At 38.9% G+C, this 21,264-nt stretch overlaps 1 protein-coding gene across 1 annotated transcript in view; it reads right to left on the bottom strand.

Moving 5' to 3' along the window:
* MAST4 (microtubule associated serine/threonine kinase family member 4) overlaps positions 1 to 21,264 on the bottom strand; it is a 66,216-nt gene that overhangs the window by 3,564 nt on the left and 41,388 nt on the right. Inside the window, exons 12-26 of the mRNA XM_010153690.1 lie at positions 20,823 to 21,031; positions 19,965 to 20,103; positions 18,808 to 18,940; positions 17,951 to 18,116; positions 14,919 to 15,020; positions 12,662 to 12,784; positions 12,305 to 12,417; positions 10,328 to 10,455; positions 10,005 to 10,237; positions 7,916 to 8,116; positions 5,753 to 5,982; positions 3,813 to 3,935; positions 1,853 to 1,989; positions 990 to 1,171; positions 1 to 263 (exon numbers count right to left, since the gene is read on the bottom strand). The exon at positions 1 to 263 is cut by the window's left edge and continues 3,564 nt beyond it. Coding sequence (XP_010151992.1) covers positions 1 to 263; positions 990 to 1,171; positions 1,853 to 1,989; positions 3,813 to 3,935; positions 5,753 to 5,982; positions 7,916 to 8,116; positions 10,005 to 10,237; positions 10,328 to 10,455; positions 12,305 to 12,417; positions 12,662 to 12,784; positions 14,919 to 15,020; positions 17,951 to 18,116; positions 18,808 to 18,940; positions 19,965 to 20,103; positions 20,823 to 21,031 — 2,482 coding nt within the window. The remainder of the gene's footprint in view (positions 264 to 989; positions 1,172 to 1,852; positions 1,990 to 3,812; positions 3,936 to 5,752; positions 5,983 to 7,915; positions 8,117 to 10,004; positions 10,238 to 10,327; positions 10,456 to 12,304; positions 12,418 to 12,661; positions 12,785 to 14,918; positions 15,021 to 17,950; positions 18,117 to 18,807; positions 18,941 to 19,964; positions 20,104 to 20,822; positions 21,032 to 21,264) is intronic.

Genomic DNA, 21,264 nt, shown 5'->3' with positions numbered 1-21,264 from the left:
AGCTATTTTTGCACTTCCAATTGAGTGTCCTAGCAATGGCGACGGAGATCGCTGAGGGGATGTCGGCTGGGGTGTTGGAGAAGGTGTCCGTGCAAGAGGAGACAGAGGAATGCTGCCAGCTGATTTGCGTCTTCCCGATCTGTATCTTTGCCCACCAAGCTTTGGACCCAAGCCATGAAGAGTGCTGGGTCTTATGTGTCCCGAACCAGCTGGAGAATTGGGAGCACTTGAACTAGGAGAGCTGCTCTGGGAGGAGTTAGTACCTAGAGAAAGAAAAAACCAAACAAACGTAAGATTAGCAGTATTTTTTTGAATCTTGTTTAAATGCTCAGTGAAACAGAACTTTCACTGGTCCAAAAAGCCTATGTGCCATCTGCTGCCAAAATGTTCAAAATTTGGAAGGTTTTGTGTGACTGGGCTGAAAAACCTCTCATCATTCCAATTAATTTGCAATCTCTCCCTTCCCCCTCTCTGTTCCTTCATCCCGCTTCCTTCCATTTACCTTTGCCAAGTGATTGCACACCAACAGTCACTTTACTAGTACATGCTAAAACCATCTCGGGGCAGGCTTTCAGCAGCCAGAGAGATGCGTACTTCAGCACCCAGAGATCTTTTCAGCAACGAATCCGCATTCACGAGTGCCCATGCTACTTCCATTATGTAGGAACTTTTTCCTCAGTTCCATTCTTTCACCAATCAGCCTCTTCCCCAGGCAAGACCTACCTTTTACTCCAAGCTTGAATTGTTTATGACTGAACTTTGAGACACTGGACTTGGATTTAAGTTCCCTTTTAGGTGCTTTTGTATCACGGAAACACCCTTGATTCTGCATCAGATGTATTTTTCTCTTTTTCCAGACAGAAACCAGCTGCTCAGTATGCTTGTCAGAGCTGACTACTCTTACCAGAGTGTAACAGATCAGGAGGGCTAACAAAAACCAGGATACACTTCAAGTTCTTTCCTCCCGCCTGCCACTCCTTCACACTCACCAGATGGAAAATCAGGAGTAGAGCGGTAGCTTGGGGTAGGAGATCTAGGAGATAAGCTGTGGGTTGGAGACCCAGGCAAGCTCTCCCCTGATGAAAGTGATCGGTTCAGGCAGGAGAAACTTCTGCTGGTGTGAAGAAGCGGAGAAGGTTGTTTGGCCAGTTTTTTAAAGAGAGATCTTCTCCTAGAGTGAGAAAAGCACAGCATTAATCAGAAGTTAATTTGCACAGAAGATACTATTACCACAGGCAGAACTCTTCTAAGCCTACCTTGCTTCCCTCTTCCATTATCCCCAGAAAAGCAACATTAATTTTATGTTTACATGAAAGCAAACCACACTGCAGGGCATGAAGTTTACAAACTATCCTGATTTGCTAATAGGTGGGTTTGATATTGTAATTAAATTTGTCTGTACTAAAATTTACTGTGTTTCAGAAGAATGATCAGCTCATAATGAGTATAAATCTTCATTTTCTTAATCCAAGAGCTCACCAAAACTGAAGGATTATCTATGAAGTAATAGCGACGTATTTAAAAAATACACTGAAACTTACCATCAAAATAATAAATGCCCATAAACTAGCAATATAAAGTTTAATTAAGTACAAAAATATACACTTAAACAAAATTAAGATGCAACCTGAGTTATTCACTGTCTTCCCCATGTGTGTGGCACGCAAAATTTTTAGGGTTTTTTCTTCTTAGGCAAAGCAGGATTAGAAGGATGTGTTGCAAGCACAGGGTCTCACAGAAGAAGGTAAAAAAGATGTGGAAGATGAGAGAACTGTATTTACTCTATATTGTAAATTAACTCATGTATACACACACGGCAACATATTCACCATGAGACTAGAGGATGACTCACCTCTCTAAACATTCTTTCTTTTTGGTTTTTTTACTGCGCCTGACCATTCTGCTCCTGTAGCTGTTTCGCCTGGCAGGTCCTGTCTTGATGGAAGTGTTTTCAAAAGGGGTGGTTGTTACGGAGACTTTGTTACCACTCTGCCAAAATGAAGAAGGAACCTTTAGGCATGAGTAATACAAGGCGACTTTACTTTAAACTGAAGCCACACCACAAACGTGAAGGCAACGAGACAGAACTCCAGCGTCAGAGTAACTGCTGGCAGCATAGGGAGCCCCGTGCAAATGTTGCCAGGCTAATCTGTGTCAGATAAGTAAGAGTGGTAAATCCCCAAATCCTGCCACATTTCCTAAACTTCCTCCATTCCAGCTTTGGTACAAGAAGAAATTCCAGCAATTGTTGCCAGAAAGGAGGAGACCAAGGACTAACAAGCATTTTTCCACATCGAACAGCTGTCCCTGTCCAGTGGACATTCACTGGCCATTCACATCTCAGCATACTGGTTGTTACAAAGAAGAAGTGGAGGAGAAAACCTCACCTTCATCATCAATCCCAAGCAATTCTTTTACCTTGTTCAAGAGATAACAAATATAATTAAGTTAAGCTTTTTAGGACTGTCTGCATGAAGAAATGACTCAATAAATAAAACCCAACCGGAAACATCTATATTATGTTTTAAAAAAACGTACCTCCAGCCTAGCACTGTATACCACTACAGCGAACTTCTTTCCAAAGAATTCCAGTAGCCCCAGTTAATTTTATGATACAGCAGTAATCTCTCAGTTCGAGTTTACTCTTGTAAGTAGTGTGTGGGGTTGTCATGTTCCTCTTTTTCTGTGCCTGACACAGAAAACAACTGCACACCCAACTGCCTCAGATTACAGAATTTTCTCATGCATCTCTTGCAAAATTGGAAAACTTGGAAGTTCCTCCAGGTTTCAGAAAAGGAAAAAAAGGCTTAAGGAAAAGTGTTTTGCATCTTTCCTCAGCTCTTTATATCTCTCCATTACTTTCCAAACTTTCGCTTTCCCCACTGCTTTTCAATCTTCTTTTATAAATGCCTACTCCCTTTGACAGGCAAAGCTCTACATGTAACATCACAAACTGTTAATGATATAGTAATTAAATATACAGCTGTCTAAAGTGGCCTAAGTTAGTCTGATGAAAATGTCACACAAACTGCAGTATGATGAGCTAGAGTGAACAGCTAAGACATTACCATTATTTAAGAAAAGTCAGGGGTTTTGTTTGTTTTTAAGGAAAAAACTGTGATTTTCTAATAGGACAGACCTTGAAAAACTCCACAAGAGAAAAACGTCACAGATTACTTCTACAAGTCCAACCACAGGATCAGAACTTCACTAAGCAAAGCTGCTGTGTGGGACATGCCTGGTCTACATGTAAGACAAAAAAATCTTTTGTGCCTTGAGATTACGAAAGGCAAGTTCCTGTACAGCAGACAAAAAATATTTCATATTCTGTTTCCACTTTTCTTCATTGATTTCACTTTGAAAGGAGAAAACGAGAAGTAGCATCATCATCAAAAGCCTGAATCACCTGATGCAGACAGGGGAATTCAAGAAGTGCTTGACAATGTCATATTTTTTGAGAGACAAACATCTCTGTGTCAGTGCCTCAAATGCACTTCAGCTATCTCAGCAATGGTGCCGGTTTATTGCAGAGAAACTAAAATCATAGCAGGATACGTGCAGTTATTGACCTTTCTCCAGATCTGTGCAACAGTAGCTTAGTGTTTCTATTTACAGAATCACAAAATGGTTTGGGTTGGAAGGGACCTTAAAGACCATGAAGTTCCAACCCCCCTGCCATGGGCAGGGACACCTTCCAGTAGACCAGACTGCTCCACAACATCTGCTAACTAATTTCTGGAGGAAACAAATAAACCCCTCCATCCCCGGTGAAAAGAGCAAGCGCTTTTGTACCCCAGTTGTCCAGGAGTTACCTTTAACAACAACTCAATGACTTCTGTATGAACAAGACCATGCACTGGCTCTCCGTTGATATGAGTAATCAGGTCTCCAGCTTTTAAACCGGCCTGGTTAGCTACACCTCCTTCTTCCACGTTCTGGAAATCAAGAGACGAAAAGAATACACATAATTGACTCCTGTTTAAAATTTATACTTTCAGGGGTAGGTTTTGTTTAACGAACTCTTTCCATAAAGCCGGTCGGCGATGAAGAAAACTTACAGATATTGTTATATAAAGGAAGGAAAGAAGAAAAATCAGACCAGGCATTTCACCACCAAGTACGTACTCAAACTTTTTACTTACACAGGGTCTGGAATGATTTTAAAGCTCACTGAAACACTGCTTGCTGCCACTAGTATTAAGTAAGCTCTGTAGAGCAGGGCAGTTTTCATGCATCATAAAGAAGGGGTTATTCACTCCCATGGCAAAATTTCAGAATTTAATAAAGGTTTTTAGCATTCAACCCTGAGAAATACTGATGTAATTAAGGCAGAGGTCATATGCAGTAACCTAATTATGATAAAAATTAAATCCATCATGTAGTTAAGACTGTTCTCATTTGATTCAAATTCACCAGGCTGCCCATTAGAGGGAACAGTGCAGCACAAAGGTGATAAAGGACCAAACCAAACTAAATTGCAAATTATTTTGAAGGTAGCTTAAATAATTTATTATTTTTTAAAACAAGCTTTTGAAGAATTTTAACTCATGCAGCCACTACTGAAGCCAACAGTGGTTACAGAAGTAAAAAACACCTGCAAATGTATGGTATTTGGGAAAAAATCCAACGTTTCACTTTTACTACAGTGTACCATTTTTCCTTTACGTGCTGCTAATACCAGTGGCAAGAACTCCACTTCTTTATTTACCCTGTTATCAATCAAATGTACCCCATTCTCCAGATTCAATGTTCTTGGTGGACTAATAGGTGTGAGAGGTAAACAGCATGAATGAAAAATGAGTAATACAATACTGTATCAGTAGCGTTCCTACTTCAAAACCTTCAATACATATTTAAAACACAGCACTGTACAAAACTTGAAAGCGTTTGATATATTTGTAATCAATGTTTCAAAATCATTTTAAGGTAGTTGAAATAGTTTACGCATGCACACCCAATGTTTATGTATGTATAATATATAAATTATGTAAAATATATAATTTATCAACCTCAATCATAAAACGAATATAAATGAGTATTTACATAAATTACATTTATTTTACAATTAAAGAGGTTGATAACCAGTGAAATGCAAGAACTGCTTCTTTTCCTTTAGCCTGTCTCCCACTTCATTCAAATCAGTAGTGAACAGAAGATGATGAAAAATACAAAATTTATTCAAGAGTCAGTCTTTTTCTTGTGCCACAAGAATTCTCAAAGCTATTCAAAATTCCAAATGATCTACACATTTCTACACAAAAGAAAGTCAGTACTTGAAATCAGCCTACTTGTGTCTAGTAAAATACTGGTGAGTTTCATGAATCCCTTAACTGACACAGTTTAAGAAACTCCATGCGTATTTCAACAATTTCTGTCTACAATCCCCCTAGTTTTGCAGATCCTGCCCCCAAAGAGGGGCTGCACCAACCCTTTGGTTTTCTAAGACATGGCACTCTCTAAACTTAGACATGGCTGTTCACAGCTGCCAAACTTGCCAAAAGTGGAAGTGACCCACGGAGAAGGTCAACATCATATGAAGGTACCACTGCTTCCAAAGATGGCTTGTGTCATCCCTGCAGCTGGCACTGCTTTTCTGTACGTGCACAAATTTAATTTTAAGAAAACTGTTTGGCACTTCATCTCGATTTACACAGTAATCGTCAACAGATACCATAGGTACAAAAATCAAAAGCAAATATACCATTACAGTTTTCCGCAGCTGTATATAAGAAAAAAATCCATATTATCTTACCCAAACAATATGGTGCACAGTGTAGATATCGCTGTCACCCACATAAACCCTGATGGCTCGGATGGTGAAGCCATATTTTTTCCCTGAACTATGAATTACTATTGGTTGATGAGGACTCGCAGTAGCAATCAACGAATCACGGCTGGGAGATGAATCTCGGGAAGACGAAGGATCAGATGAAAGGGAATGAGGAGACATAGGACTTGCCAAAGGAGAAACACCAAACACATCTGGAAGAAAAAGATTTGGCTGTTAGAGTACATGCTGAGCACACACAAATAGAAGCACAGAACAGGGAATTTGCTTAGTTTTATGGCACCTTTGTGTCAAAATACCTAATTGTCTTTGCATAAACACTCCACCTCAATCCGTGTGTATCTTAGTGAATGAGAAGTTTAATCAACAATCTGATCTTGGAAGTAAATTTCTTTCCCAGTAGCATAAACTGTATTTTTAAATGCGAGGGTTAACTAGTTAGATGTAGACTGTTTTTTCCTTTTAGGCAGGAAACACACTCACTGCTAACATTGAAGGAACAATTCTCAACCTCTTCCTAATGAATACACATGAAAAGAAAATTTGTAGCAGAAGTTCTTGTGAATACACCCAAAACCATCCCTCCAACCATCCCGCAGCTTTAAACAACGCACTGGCTGTTTTTTTGGTTTCAGTTATGTATAGACAAAGACTACTGTATGTAAGCCACAATATCCAGCTGGATCATGGAACAGCAACTCAATGCTTGTACCAAGCCTCCATCTGTACACTCTGCCACATGTAAGACCACAAGAATTTCTTTCAACAACATCATCAATTACATCTTCGACTTACTTCCTTGTTTTGAAAGCACAATGTGCTTATGCTGCAAATGTAAACACAATTCCAGCAGCACAAAACACACTTTGGTGACTGCAACAGGGTGACAGCTCCTCAAAGGAATGCGGCCCAGAAAGACTCCAGGTTTGGTGTCTGTCCCAGCCACGTCATGTGAGGGCAGACACTCTGCTACATGGATGTGAGTCACCAGAGGCTACCAGAGATCGGTATCACTGGGTTAATGCTGAAATCCCACAGAACAGCCAAGACACGAGGAGGGTCTCACTGTCACCCTCTGCTTTCTGCTGCATATAGGACTTCCTGTGACTCTCAGCTACATAAACCAGGTCAGGAACACTAGTCATCTGTTGCCATAGCTTATTTTATGGATAAACATTATTAAGGTAGGTTTCGTATAGTATTAGGTAAGGTAACATACAAGAATATGGTTGTTATGGATATAATGACGTCTTTAAGTGTAGGCAAAGCTAAATTTGGATTTTATAAAATTATGCCAAGATTAAACTGAAAGAAAACTATAGTTTAATAGGCACAGTAATTCAGTCTACATAACCGCTGAATTTAGTGATTCTTACTCGACAGTGGTGAAAGAAATATTAGAATACAAACTGATGAGTAACTCTTGTTACTTGGCTTTTACCTGTGTGTACGCCATGCTCCTGTGACAGCTAATCTCAGTAATAATGGCCCATGTGCAAAGTTGAGACGTAATCCCACTTTTGGAAAAAATCCCTTAAAGTCTGGGAAATTTGGACTTTGATTCTGAACCACCAAAGCAAAGCACCAACGTTTCATCTGGAAACATTCAATGCTATTGTTAAATTTCCACTTAGTATCTCTGCCTTCAAATTTTGAGCACTTCATGTAAGCCAGTGTAGCACACACAGGAGCCTACACGCTATTTCTACTTTGGTGACACTTCTCTCTGGCTTATCAGCTTCCTTAGGGGAGAGAACTAGTCAGGCTGAATGTGCTGCTGTCACAAACAGCTATTCTTGGAGCTGTACACAGTAAGCTATTTAAAACTTAAGCTACACCCCTACTGTAGGATGGGCCAGGGAACGAAGCCTGCATCCTGCTGTGCACGCACATGGTAAAACACAGAGCTGTCACCGCTAAAGTACAGCTTTGTCTGACAGAGAAGGCCCCTTAGCTGTAATGAGACCACTTGCTGATGAGATTACACCATCTAGTAACACACATGAACAAGAGAAAGAAGAAAGTGTGACAGAATTCATACTGGACTGTCCAAAATCTTTCAGTTACATCATAAGCCAGTACATACGCATAAACCATAACATTTCAAAGAAAAAGATTTATCTCTACCTCCTGGGATCATGAGGGACAAAGCACTTGCAGAAAGGGACTTTGTAACTTTTCCAGAGATGATCTTTTTCTCTGTGCTTTCTAATCGCTGACGAGCCATGTGAGCTGCAACTTCAGTGGGTGGCTTTGAGGGGTTATCTGTACTGTCCACATTTTCACTTTTTCCATTTATCTGGTCTAGGTGCTCTGAAAAACTGCCAACTGTACAAAGAAGAAGGGATAAACACATTGAGGGAAAACTAGGGATCAGGAAGGGGAAACAATGTAATTGTGAGATTGGAATTTTTCTTTCTGTTGACAAGTTCATAAAACAACATTAGAGAAATCTGAGTAATTCTTCCAGACTTACAGAATGCACAAACATTAAATAGAACTAATTGAAGCAACAGGTTTTTTTTAGTCACTGCCTAAAATAAGAGCCAAAAGCTGAAGCAAGTCTGGTATTTCAATATGCATCACTCACCTCAGATAACTTAAACATATTATTTTTCATATGAACTCCTAAAGTAAATGAAAGGCTCCAATCCTACACACATTTCTATCAGCTAAACAGTATCACCAAAATCATTAAAATACTACGTATAATTTTATTTTTAATTATCTTTTGATTTTACTCTTTGGGTGGTTTTCTACCACACAGAAGAAAGATACCTGGCACCATTAACTCAGCATTACAACCACAATGGTGTTAGTCTATCATAGGTAATGAACTTCCACAATACTGAACAGAGAAAAGCTAACGTTTCAAACAATGAGAGAAAAAAACAAAACACAACCAAAAAAGCAATAAAGGCCTTGTGTTACATGAATAACCTGCACAGGATTTCTTCAAAAATTCAGGGATGTCACTGGTAAGTTGTATGACCTTATGAAACAGGCACCAAGGGTAGGGAAATGTTTAAAGACATAGCAGTAATTCCTAGTATTCCTTTCAGATCACTGAACATCTTGTTACTAATGGACCACAGAAAAAAATTAAATTACTCTTAAGTGTAATTGACAAGTGACAGGAGAGGATCAGGTGCTTTGAGTTATCACTGACTGCTGTGCTAATGCCAACACCATAACATGGGGCTGGAGGGAGTGAGCAAGACTTGGGATACAGCACAGTCAAAGTTTTAGACAAGGGAAGGAGATGGAAATGGTTAGACAGCTGGATGAACCACAGGAAATTTATTTCCCCAGAAACGCAGAGGAGGAAGCAGGAGGAAAATGTGTAATGCAAGGGAAATTAGGGATACGGGAATATAAAAGGGTATACTGAGAAAACTCAGTGAGGTACAAAAAAGAAACTGAACACAGGTAAATGTGTAGAGAAGGTAACTGGAACCTACATATGGACAATCATGAGACCGATCCAGGCCTAGGTCTTTGTTAACCATCAGGTCTTCCAACAGTTACACAAAACTATCCTCTACAAGTACAAAACCAGCAACACACTAGGTCCCTGGATCCTACTAAAATGCATGCAAACACTTGAGCTGGGAGAGGGATGCATAAAGGAAATTATTTATCTAAGTAAGGAATGGTTGCAACACTCCCTCCCAGATGGCTAATACAAAACTGACTTCCAGAAGTCAAAGACAACCCTGCCAATTCTGAAAGGTGCACATCTTAGAGATGTCTTAATTAAAAACATACGATGGTGCATCAGACTGTTAGAAAACAGCAATTCAGAGCTATCTGAATCATTTCAGGATGATCAAAAGATACCAACTTCAGTAAGGGGTGACATAAAAATAGTGCTTTAAGTGCTCACGGCATCTAAGACTCCTTTTCTCTACAGACAGATCCTACAAAGGCTCTGTGGTCAAGTCACCACTTTATTCACTTGCCTAGCAGCCCTCCAGAGTTCATGGGGCAACACCAAATGCCGGCATTTCCAAAAGTGTTCAAACTTTTCATACGTATTTTCATGAGATCTTATTAGCTTGAGCCTGAGCTCAAACCAGACCCTTGTTGAGATGGCTTAAAAAAAATCAGTTCTGAAATACAGGACTTCTAAATCCATGAATGCTCCTGCTAAACAATGAAGTTTCACAACATGTAGTGCCATTATTTGTCTGTCAGGAGACACACTGTGAATTACCTGATAGTGTGGAGCTGCTGATCGTGCTTGCTGGAGTGGTTACTTCAGGTTCGTCTTGCACTATTTCCTCGCTCACAAACCCAGGCTTTTCCTGTTCCTCTTGGGGTCTCACTAAGCTGCTGGAATCATCTTGTTCTCCTTCAACTGATATAGCCAGCTTCGGAAGCATACCAGAACTATGTCGCTGCCCTCTACCCTCAGTGTCAGAGGAGATAGGTGTAGATACTTGATGTCTGCATTAAAAATAAGCACTTAGTGAGATGAGGAAGCCTGCTATCTCATAAGCAGGACATGCATCGTTTCTAGCATTTCCTTGTACTTACATTTCAGAATATTCTGAACTCCAGCTTAGAGATTCCACTGAATGCAATGTTACACTTTTTGTTTTGTCTCCTGAATCTTCCTTTTCTTCACTTTGTGTCTGACTGACTCGATCGATGCTACTGAAAACCTGTTACAGACAAAAAAAAACCCCAACTCATCACTGACATACTTGATGTAAAAAGATATGCAGGAAAAACACATTTCAGGTTGTACACTCCATGTGTTCAAAATGCTTATAAAGTATTTCAGGGTGCAAACTTCTTGAGCCTTTTTAAATTTCCAAGAGTTTGTGTCCATAAAATGCTTTCCTGTTTTGCTTTCTTGGCTAAGGGTCATGGATAACATTTCTCATCATGAATTCATCTGCTTTCTGCCCATTTCACTATGTGAAATGAGAGTACAAAGAAAACCCATAGCCCCAGGGTCTCTAGGTCACAAGATTAATGTACATCTTGGATTTATTCACAACCACAAAACCATAAAGGTAAAAAAGCCCTAACCCTAATATACGGGTTTAATATATACCAGTCAGATGTGGAAAGCAGAAAAAATAACCTGAATTGACTTTATGAATAACTTACTTCGCTAAATGATTTAGAAAACATGAATTCCGATAATGGCTTAGCTGAGAAACAGCACACAAATTGTCAACTGTATGTTCTAGAGACTTAGAGGCAGAGTTAGAGATGCAATGACATATAACATCATTAACAAACCGACACAAGTTTACAGAATGAAGTTGGAAGGGACCTCTGCAGGTCTTGTTGTGCAACCCCTCTGCACAAGCAGGGTCACCTAGAGCTGGTTGCTCAGAACCATGTCCAGATGGCTTTTCAAGACCTCCAAGGATGGAGACTCCACCACCTCTCCCTGGACAACCCGTGCCAGTGGTCAATCACCCTCACAGTAAAAAGTGTTTCCTTATCTTCAGACAGAACTTCCTGTGTTTCAGTTTGTGCCTGTGGCCAATCATCAGTTATGTCCAAAGAGACTCTGCCATTCACTACGATCTGAACATGAAACATACCACCAAGTCAAAATGAAGAGTTTACACAGAATGAAGAGAACTACAATCACAATTCCTGTCTCTGCTCTTCCATGCTATCACAGATACAATGCATATGTGGTGCTGCAGAGCCAGCACAAAACCTACCAATTCCATAAAGCATAACCCTGGACACACAAGCCAAACCCAGAGTTTCCACATATCTCTGAACAGCTCCTAACGTAGTTTAAAGAAACTTTGTAAATCCAAAGCTTTTGAGAACCATTGATACATGCTATGCTAAGACTAAAGGCATGCTCATTAGGCATTCCAATTCCATTATTTTCTGTCAATTTAGCCTCTACAGTATTTCCTGAGCATGTCCACCCTGCTCCTGCTGGTGTCCCTTGTCCAGCCATAATTAGCTCTCAACCACTAAACTATACTCCCCTTTGGACAGTCAGAGCTTTACCTTCAATTTACAGCATTCCAATCATCCCCTCAAATCCACATCTGCCCTTGACCAAATCACATGCTAACCACTACTTTGCTTTTTCCCTTCAGTCTAATGTCATTTAATTAATAGCTACTACAGGCTAGCACTGTAATCTCTGTTACGTCATAACCTGCAAGATACCCAGGACACAAGTGGAGTGACATGCAAACTGTGTACAAGAAAGGTAACGTAATTTAACAGAACAGTTTCCCTTAACTTTTTCTTAGGCTACCATGAGTTTTCTATAGAAAATAGCAACCGCTTTATACCATTTTCTATTACTTTCTTAAGGATTCAAGAAGTAACTTTCCCATAGAATCTTGCCATGTTTTGATTTAATGGTATTCCTTTCCTTCTTGCTCAATTTCAGTTAACATTTCTTGAAGAAACAATGCCCTGTACATCTCTTCTATATCCAACATTTCCAAACTAAGTAAAAGTAGTAAAATGTTTATGTACACAATACGTATTAACATTACAGCAATTTTTACTTACTTTTGAAAATCTGTGTGAACATGAGGAAAACTGTCTCATCTCCAAATTAAAATCTTCATCGTTCGTATCATCTTCTTCCTCAGTTTCCATGTGGTGGTATTTCTCAGAACGAGCTACAGACAAGGCAAATAAAGTATTTGACTTTACCAAGAAGAATGGGTACCAAAGTTTAGTATTAACTAAAAGCATAATTTTATTCTTAAGATTATTTCTGCTGACATGTCAAACCTCCAGTGAAATTGGAAGCTGCCAGTGGTTCTGATAAAGGAGCTTTTCAAATCAATAAGAAAAAGTCTAAGGCAGTGATTATTTAAACAAAGCGTTCATCACGGTTTTTTAATGCCATCAGACACCTACTGTCAAAATAACTTGTGTCATCTTCAGACTCCAACTGTGGAATAAATTCTGCTTTCTGTCTCAGCAGGCCGTTCCAGTCAAGGTTTCTGAAGAACCGGTGCTGCTTTACTTCATATGCACCACCTGGGGGAGCCAGAGAAAAACACTGAGAAAACGATACCAAATCCTCTGACATTAATTCAATAGAACCATGATAATTTGCGGGTTTTGGCCAGGGGAAGGGTGTAGTCATCACCACAGGCAGGGAACATCTACTACAGATTTCCACTAGTAAACCTGTCAGAGCATCTCACTGCCCCCGTGCTGTTATTGCCATTTCTTTGACACTAGTGGCATTGCTTTATCATCTTCCCCTTTTTAACGTTTCCTTTTTTTCTGCATATACTTAGTATTATCTGTCAGCTACACATTAGTCAGAAGAAACAGATGCAGCAGCCATCAAAATATAAATATGAACAATAGATGAATAAGTACCAGTTAGAATATAATGAAGAATGGTTCTTAATAGTCGCTCAATGAAAATACCATTGCTGGCTAGGAGCTTCTTTTGGTGTTTTATGGCAGTAATACACCATTCTATAGGAAATACCTTATCATTTATCTGCTTGTCAATTACTATCTACTTGTTAAAATGTGTGTTAAACTATTACACTAGTTTCAAGTCAAGAAACAACTATAAGAACACAACAAAGTACTGGAATTTTTGTCCATGTAAGGTGGTGAGAATGTTATCAATAAGCCTAAGTCAAATCCCAAAAACTGAAGGGGTAACCTACAGCAGCAAGAGTTACTGCCCAGTACTTGATTGTACTGGGTTTACGTGGCATGGTTTTGATAGTGGCAAGGTGGCTGTAGAGATGGCTTCATCGAGAAGATGCCAGAAGCCTACCCTATGCCCAAAAGGGCCAATGCCAGCCAGCTGCCAAGGCAACATGGGCAAGGGAAAACATGAAACTTTGCTGGATGCTACTATCTCCAGACCAACAGCTACAGTGATGTCTAAGGGCTGTTCACACAAACTCCAGATACTCAGGGAGAAAGGGACATGTGGTTCACTCAGTCATGTCACCAGGTCCCAAAGGAAGACCTGTCATATGGGACTGCATCAACAATACTTGGGGTCTGGGTTATACTCACGTTCCCTGAGCAGCTGTGGTAAGGCCAGTTATGAACTGATTCCTAAATCTCCTTTTTATATTAGTTCTGAAAATATGCAGCACAATCTGACCACTGGTCTCAGTTTTGCCCGCAATTTTCCAAGTACTCTCATGCTGACTCAGCCTGCCACTTGATTTCCTTAGGATCCCCAATGTATTTATATCCATGGCATACAGTGCTCAATATAAATAAGACTATACCTCTATGTCTACATTCAAACTCTTACATAGGAGGCCTTTTTTGCTCTGTTTACACAGTGCTTTTCCCAGGGGGATGGCAGTCAGTGACTAGGGTTCCCATACATTAACACTTTAAAAATCATACGCAATATTCTTCATTACTGCTTCTCACCCAAATTCCCAAATAAATCCTGCTCCACCAATTAATAAAAAAAACTATTACATAAGTGCACAATGCTTTCATTAGCCTACACAGGCTCACTGCTCCTAATACCACATGCAAGGCTCTTGTCTTGAAGTGGAATGAGCACAGCACTGAATCACCACAGTGGAATAAGCAGACAGCTTCTTTTCTCACCAATATCCATTTACTTCCTTAACATTCACACTTTTGGTTTTGTTCCTTTTCATGCAAGGCAGTAGTGCTTGATGAATGAGAATGACAAAACCTTCCACAATACAACCTCAGACGGTAATTTCTGAATAATCAGTTCAAGTACTCATCACCCACCCTAAAGCCTGGAAGAACCAATTTCCCATGTTAATATACTTAAGAAAAAAGGAAGCATCAGTTGTGTATTGATTCCCCTTCTCCATTTCTGTGTTTAGTTATTTAATAACTAAACCATCCAATGGCTAACTGGGTCTTTGAGAAATTCCCGTTTTATTTATCAAAGAGAAGAGTGAGCATGAATGACCACATGTAAACTCCAAAAAAAAAGATAGTCGTTGGGTTGTTAAGCTCATATTATTAGTCTGATTCTATAAAATACCCTCTGCTATGATGGCATGTTGTCATGCTACTTGCCCTGACAGGTGTTTCCCAGACAAAACAAATAGGTGAACAAAAGCTCCCAATACCAAATACAGAAATTCTATGTTCTGTAGCACACTGACAATTTAAAGCAGTTCCTCCTAACCTGTTCCTAGTCGTTCCAAAGGATTCTGCCTGAGCAACAGCGTAATCAGATCCTGGGCATCTGGAGGTGGTGCTTCATCCTCTTCAGGCCAGTTGATTTCATCTAGTAAAACAGAAAGTTGTTTGTTATTACTGAAGTCTGATCCCAACATTCAGCAGAAACTGTGTGAAACCTCTTGTAGTGAGCTGGCAGTAAAGTCATACACTTAAGGCCACTTTTTCAAGTTGCTTTCCTTTGCATACCAATTACTTCCAATTTTTATACTCTATACAGATCCCATAGACTTACTGGTATGTTCCCATTTTCCTCAGAAGTATCCTTTAACCCAAAACAGTGTTTAACAACAGAATACAGGTATGATTGGCTCATGGAAACTACTGCCCCCCACCCCACATCCCTGCCGAAGTCATGGTTTAAATTTTAGTTCTCTTCCACAGAAACTACTGCTAAGATGGACCCAGCTGGCCTGAACCACCAGTCGCTGTTCACGCCTGTAATCCTGCCCTAATGCCAGTAGGGTCACTGAAATCATCACTCCCATGACTAAGGGCCAAGGTATTGGACTCTGCAGAGGTATATGCACTGGAGCTTTTCCCTAAGTGTCTCAGAGGAAAACCACCTCACTCCACTGACTCTCATATTGCTAAGGCTTTGGCACTTCATAGCGAGTTGGACATAAATCACAAGATCAAGATATTAAACCATGAGTATTCAGGAAAGGCTGAATTAAAATTCTGCCAAACCTTCATTTAAATTAAACAATGGAAAATCATGCCAGTTTCAATACGACCACAAACTTTGTAACAGCTTGCAGAGCAAGTTCTGTATGATTTTTAGCAGAAGGTGCCTCTACAAATGAAATACACTGCAGGTTTAGACAAAACTCTGCAGAATTTCTTGTGAGGTACAAGGATTTTGGCATCAGAGAAACAGAATGCTAGGACCTCAGGAAACACAGAAAGCTGTGAGGATTTTGTGGTCATTATATGATCTAGACTCTTCCTTCAAAATGATCAGCATTGGAGAAATAAACATCAGAAGGTACATACATTTAATCTTTGCATTTCACAGTTTAAGGCAAGGTACTGAAATAAACAGGCACGGAACGTAACCTGTTTCTGGAGCATTATTTTTAATCCTGATCATTTTAGGCATCCAAGTGCACATGGAGGTGTCCCACAGTTGTAATCCTACAACCTGGGGGTAGGAAAGGCCCACCACTATAATAAAGGAGTGAGGTAAAATGAGGTGGCAAGATTTTGAAGGACACAGATTTCACCCACAGAAACTGGAATAAAAGTCCAGGCTATAGTTTGGGTTCTTTAACATGGTTTTTACAGCTGTATACAAGGGGACCATGTATTTTAGCACAGGAAAGAGATCTGCAGATACTGACAGTAAGCATAATTTCAGTAAGTACAGATATTTAAAATAAAAGAAACTGACAAGTCAACATCAAAACTAGAAACTAAGATGACCAACAGTCTTGGAGAGTGAGTGGGATTAGATCAAGATTACAAACACACACCTACAGATAATTTCTGGAAGATAAATGGACACAAACAGATAAAAATGGACACAAACAGATAAAAGTCTCAGCCAGATCATAACATATGATTTGTTCTACAATTTATTCTACAAAATGTAAAATTGATATTACCTGCAAAGTAAAGTCTAAAGTGCAAATTTTGTCATTAATTTTAGACTATTCCCTCCCTTTCTCCCAGTCAGAGAGCATAAAGACAAAAACACATGTGCATGGGTCTGGAAATGCAATAAAACCATGAGTTATTTCTATGTTTGCCTGCTTACAGCTTCCACTGCAGTTTAAATCTGATTTGGAAAATAAAGCATGAATATGTATCGCAGCCATGAGGCATCCAGAACAAAGCCAACATTTGCTGCTTGTGTTAATTAAACAGTTGATTCTCCTTGCCACTCAGGCCGGTGTATCACATCAGAAAACAACACGGCTATAAATCCATGAACAGCTAGGATGCTGTATAAAGTGATCACATACTGGAGGCAAGTCACAGATCCATTTCATTACAGTTTACAAACAAGCCTGGCTTTCAACTTGAGATGGAGGAAAGCAAAACCATCACAGAGTGTCTCCTTAAGTACTTCCGTTGTGTTCTGAGACAGTAAGGAACCAGAGGTGCGGTTACTTTCGTTTCTGCTGGGTTTTTTATATGCTTGGATTTGGTTGGGGTTTTTTTGTCTTAGCTACTGGACCTTTTAAGCAAACCGTAAAACAGACTGGGTAATACTCAGTAGCAGAGGTGCCATTCTGTTAACTTTTGGCATAAATAGAGGCCCTCTACATCTATGCATCTGGGAAATTTATGGAAACAGCAGGTAGGATAGTAAACGATTCTGTTTAATTATCATTCAGTTTTGCCACAAGCCATATAACAATACTTAGGGTCAGCTTGCAGGTTAAGATCTAAAAGGTTATTGAATTTTAAATGGAAGAAGAACAGCTGCTACAGAAATAACATTACACTACAACTACCACCAATGAAATCATTAACAATCTGTGAATTGAATTTGTTTCCTTCTCTTTCTCATTATTTATTATTTGGGAGACATTTGTTCTGGGTTTTATTACATCTTTGTTAATTTCTTCATCGTGCCATGAGGCATTTTTCCATTTATGCAAATTTATTTTAACTGTTTTTCCTCTGGTGTGATTTCTTTACTGAAGACTGAAATCACTGTATCATAGTGGCACTACTTTTCTACTAATACTGCTTTACTTTTTCAAACAGTGCATCTTAACAATCGTACTCTACATTACTTCAATACTGTACTTAGCAATAATAGACAGTAAATTCAGCTTTTAATCCGAATTTATTCTTACTGCTTTGACAGCAAATTGTGTACTAGAGTATTATGATAATGGTGGGGTTTTTTGAGCAAAACTAGCATGAAAACCCAGACTATCAGGAAAGTTGTAAATATCTTTACTATTAACAGAAAAGTTTCACAGCAAGTTAAGAAATCTGTGGGTTTTTTGTAATGATCCTTACCACTGATTACTTGACCAAACAGCTCTTCTGGTGTATCTCCAAAGAATGGCACACATCCAACAAGAAATTCATAGAGGATAATTCCCATAGCCCACCAATCCACTGGTTTTCCATAACCCTGTCTCAGTATCACTTCAGGAGCTATGTATTCAGGAGTACCACAGACCTAAGGGAAAAAAAGTAAGCAGGATGGTAAAACAAGTCAAACTAAGCTATGTCACACGATTTCCAGCTCTTGAAATGTAAAATAATATGGAAACATGGAATTCAGTAGGTTCCAGTCTGCCAAGTTTGCACAACAGCTCATGTTTTTAGAATGACCTAGCTACACTTACAGGCATCCTAATCAGTATTTGCCTATCTGTCATGCAAAGGACAGTCTGCGTTTTGTACATGGGAGTCCATCACCACAAACATTTTCACTTAAACATATCCTTATCTTCACATAAAGTTGTGATGGTTTTTATCTTAACTTTGACAGTGAACAGCTTGTGAGCAATGGTAATGAGGCATACTTAAAGGGAAATGGGCCATAGCAAGGATTTTAGCACCCTTGGTAGTACAATGCATCATGAGCTCCACAAGTACTCTTCTGAGACTTTTGAATTCCTTATAAAAACAGCTTTCCATTTGTCTCTCTTTTGGATTAACTACACACAATTAAGTTGTTCATCTTACTAACAGATCCTAATGTAGAAAGAAAAAAGCCTAGAATAGTCTGTGAGGCATCAGTAAAAATAACTCGCACACACAACTGGAACACGATTGCAGAATATAGAGCATTATGGTAGATTCTGCTGGCAAAATATCACTTCATTTTAACACTCAATGTAGAAATTAAAAAGGGTGTGTCTTACTTGTTTGTCAAGGAATTCTCTGGCATCCTTCTCCATGTGACCTTCATACAGGTTGGTAGTCAAACTCATTAGCCCCACCTTTGACAGGCCGAAGTCTGTAAGCTTTATATGGCCCATGGATGTTACCAATAAACTGAAAATAAGAACGATCTGATGTTAGTGATATAATTCAATATTATGTGCTTTATCATTATTATTACTATTATACTTGGAGGAAAATATTTCATTAACACTGTAAAAATATAGACAGCTTAAAAATTAATTTAACCAGGTACAAAATAAACTGCTTAAAAATCTGACAGGCTTGCATTTGGTACTATTATTATCAGATGTAAATGAACTTTTTATATGTAATTCCACAACATCTTATAGAATGATACAAGTGTTGAGAGCTGAATGCTAGATGTATTGAAGAAGAGTCATCTGAAAGACCTAGAATAGGGTAAATGTCAGTTTTGAAGTGAGGTGAGCATTTTCTATCTCTAACAAGCTGGAGTCATTCATCTGAAAAAACCCCCAGGTATTAAATCAGTAACTAATACTACATTGGCTTGAGGTATCATACTACAAACGTATTTTCACTCAACAGACATGACTCCAATTTTTTTTTTTTTTTTAATATTAAACAAAGAGATTAATAGAGCTGCAAAAGCCTTTTTTTCGGTTGCAGCTACTTGCTGTAATGCTACTTACAGGTATTCAATACTGTTATTTCGAAATACTGAAAAAAAACCCACAAAGATTCATGCAACAGGAAAAGATCTCCCAATCTGGTTAAGCTTGACGTCATATATGCAAATACCTGCAAGTTGATGATACTTTGTATTAAACAGTGTTTTAAGCACACTTTGAGAGATCCTTTCCTTAATGACCAAGATATATTTCCCTCCATTTCAGCCAGAAGTACATTCTTCTTTTTAGTTACTCAAACAGCCTCTTTCATGTTAAAGACAAAAAGTTTTGAAGAGTTCTTTTGGAAAAAAATGCTTTTTTCTGTAACCGCAGGTAATGAAGATTCAAATATTGTGCATAAATCATGAATCTACGCAACATTCACATTAAAAAAAAAATTCAAAAACTTTCAATGCAAGTTTAAACCTTTCATATTTTATCTAACAACTTTAAAGTTCTCTTCTGGTTATATTCTATATACATACTTGTCTGGTTTCAAATCCCTGTGTACAATGCCATAATTATGAAGGTATTCCAAGGCCAGAACAGTCTCTGCAAAGTACATCCTTGCCATGTCTACAGGTAAGGGACCCATATTCTTCAATAAAGTAGCACAGTCACCACCTGTGGAAACAGGACAGATGTTCCGGATGACATCATAAATTCTAAGGTGTATCAGTACCATCCATACATGCTGCAGAAAGAGACACAAACTGTAGTCATAAATGCTTATTTTCCAGTCATGTGATTCAACTGCATGTGTAACCACAGTGTGAAGCTGGGAAGGAGTAGTACAAGGGTTCAGCTGGAGACCAATAAAGTCTCTTATGTTGCTTAAAAAAGAAAAAAAAAAAAAAAGTAGGGGTGTGTGTGTGAAGCCTACACAACCATAGCCTGAGTATCTCATCTTGCACTGCCTCTGTCCACTGTTCTCCTTCAACATCAGTACCTTTTCAAATGTTTCCTCTTCCCTCTTTCCTTGTCAAAAACAACTATTACAAATATCCAAACATGTGCTAGTGAAAAGCTGAACTCCAGAAAAGCAAACTGCATTTTCACATGAACTTTCAATGGCAGGATACTTACTATTACAGTGGATGAGGAACTTAGTCAAAGAGCAGTTATTTCCCAATACAGCTGGAGTGCAAGTGTTTTACAAGCTCTCAGCGGGAGATAATGACTGGGAAAAAAGCCACCTTTTGTTGAATTTAGATCCTAAATCCACATTGCCAGAGCACAGAGGACACACAGGGGGCCTTTCTAATGCATGTACCATACGGGTTATTTTTCCTTCTTGGTGTAAGAAAACTCTCTTCTCCCTCTGCAAAACAAGAACATTTTACCTTCTACATATTCCATGACCATACACAGATGACGCCTTGTTTCAAAGGAGCAGTACATGCTGACAACAAATGGATTTTCTGCAAAGATCAAGATATCACGCTCAACAAAGGCCTGCTGGATCTGGTTTCGGAGGATGAGATTCTGCTTATTAATCTTCTTCATGGCAAATCTTTGTCTGGTTTCTTTGTGTCTCACGAAATAAACCGCACTGAAAAAGTTCAGATGGGAGAGAAAAAGAAAAAAACTGAGTAAGTTTTAAAAATGTATTTTTAAAACCTTTTTTTACAAATAAATATTTTTTTTAAACTGAGTATGTATTATATAAAGGACTTGTGTTTAAGTTAATGTAGCTGACCTGCCTTTCACATTAGAGAATGGCTAAAAACCTCATTTTGTTTCATAACCAAGATGAGTCTCAGTCAACACAAACTAAAAACAAAC

Source organism: Eurypyga helias, unplaced genomic scaffold, assembly GCF_000690775.1.
Source record: "Eurypyga helias isolate BGI_N326 unplaced genomic scaffold, ASM69077v1 scaffold29946, whole genome shotgun sequence".
Taxonomy (NCBI): Eukaryota; Metazoa; Chordata; class Aves; order Eurypygiformes; family Eurypygidae; genus Eurypyga; species Eurypyga helias.
Note: the sequence above shows the minus strand (reverse complement) of the source record. Positions and strands in the feature narration are given on the sequence as shown.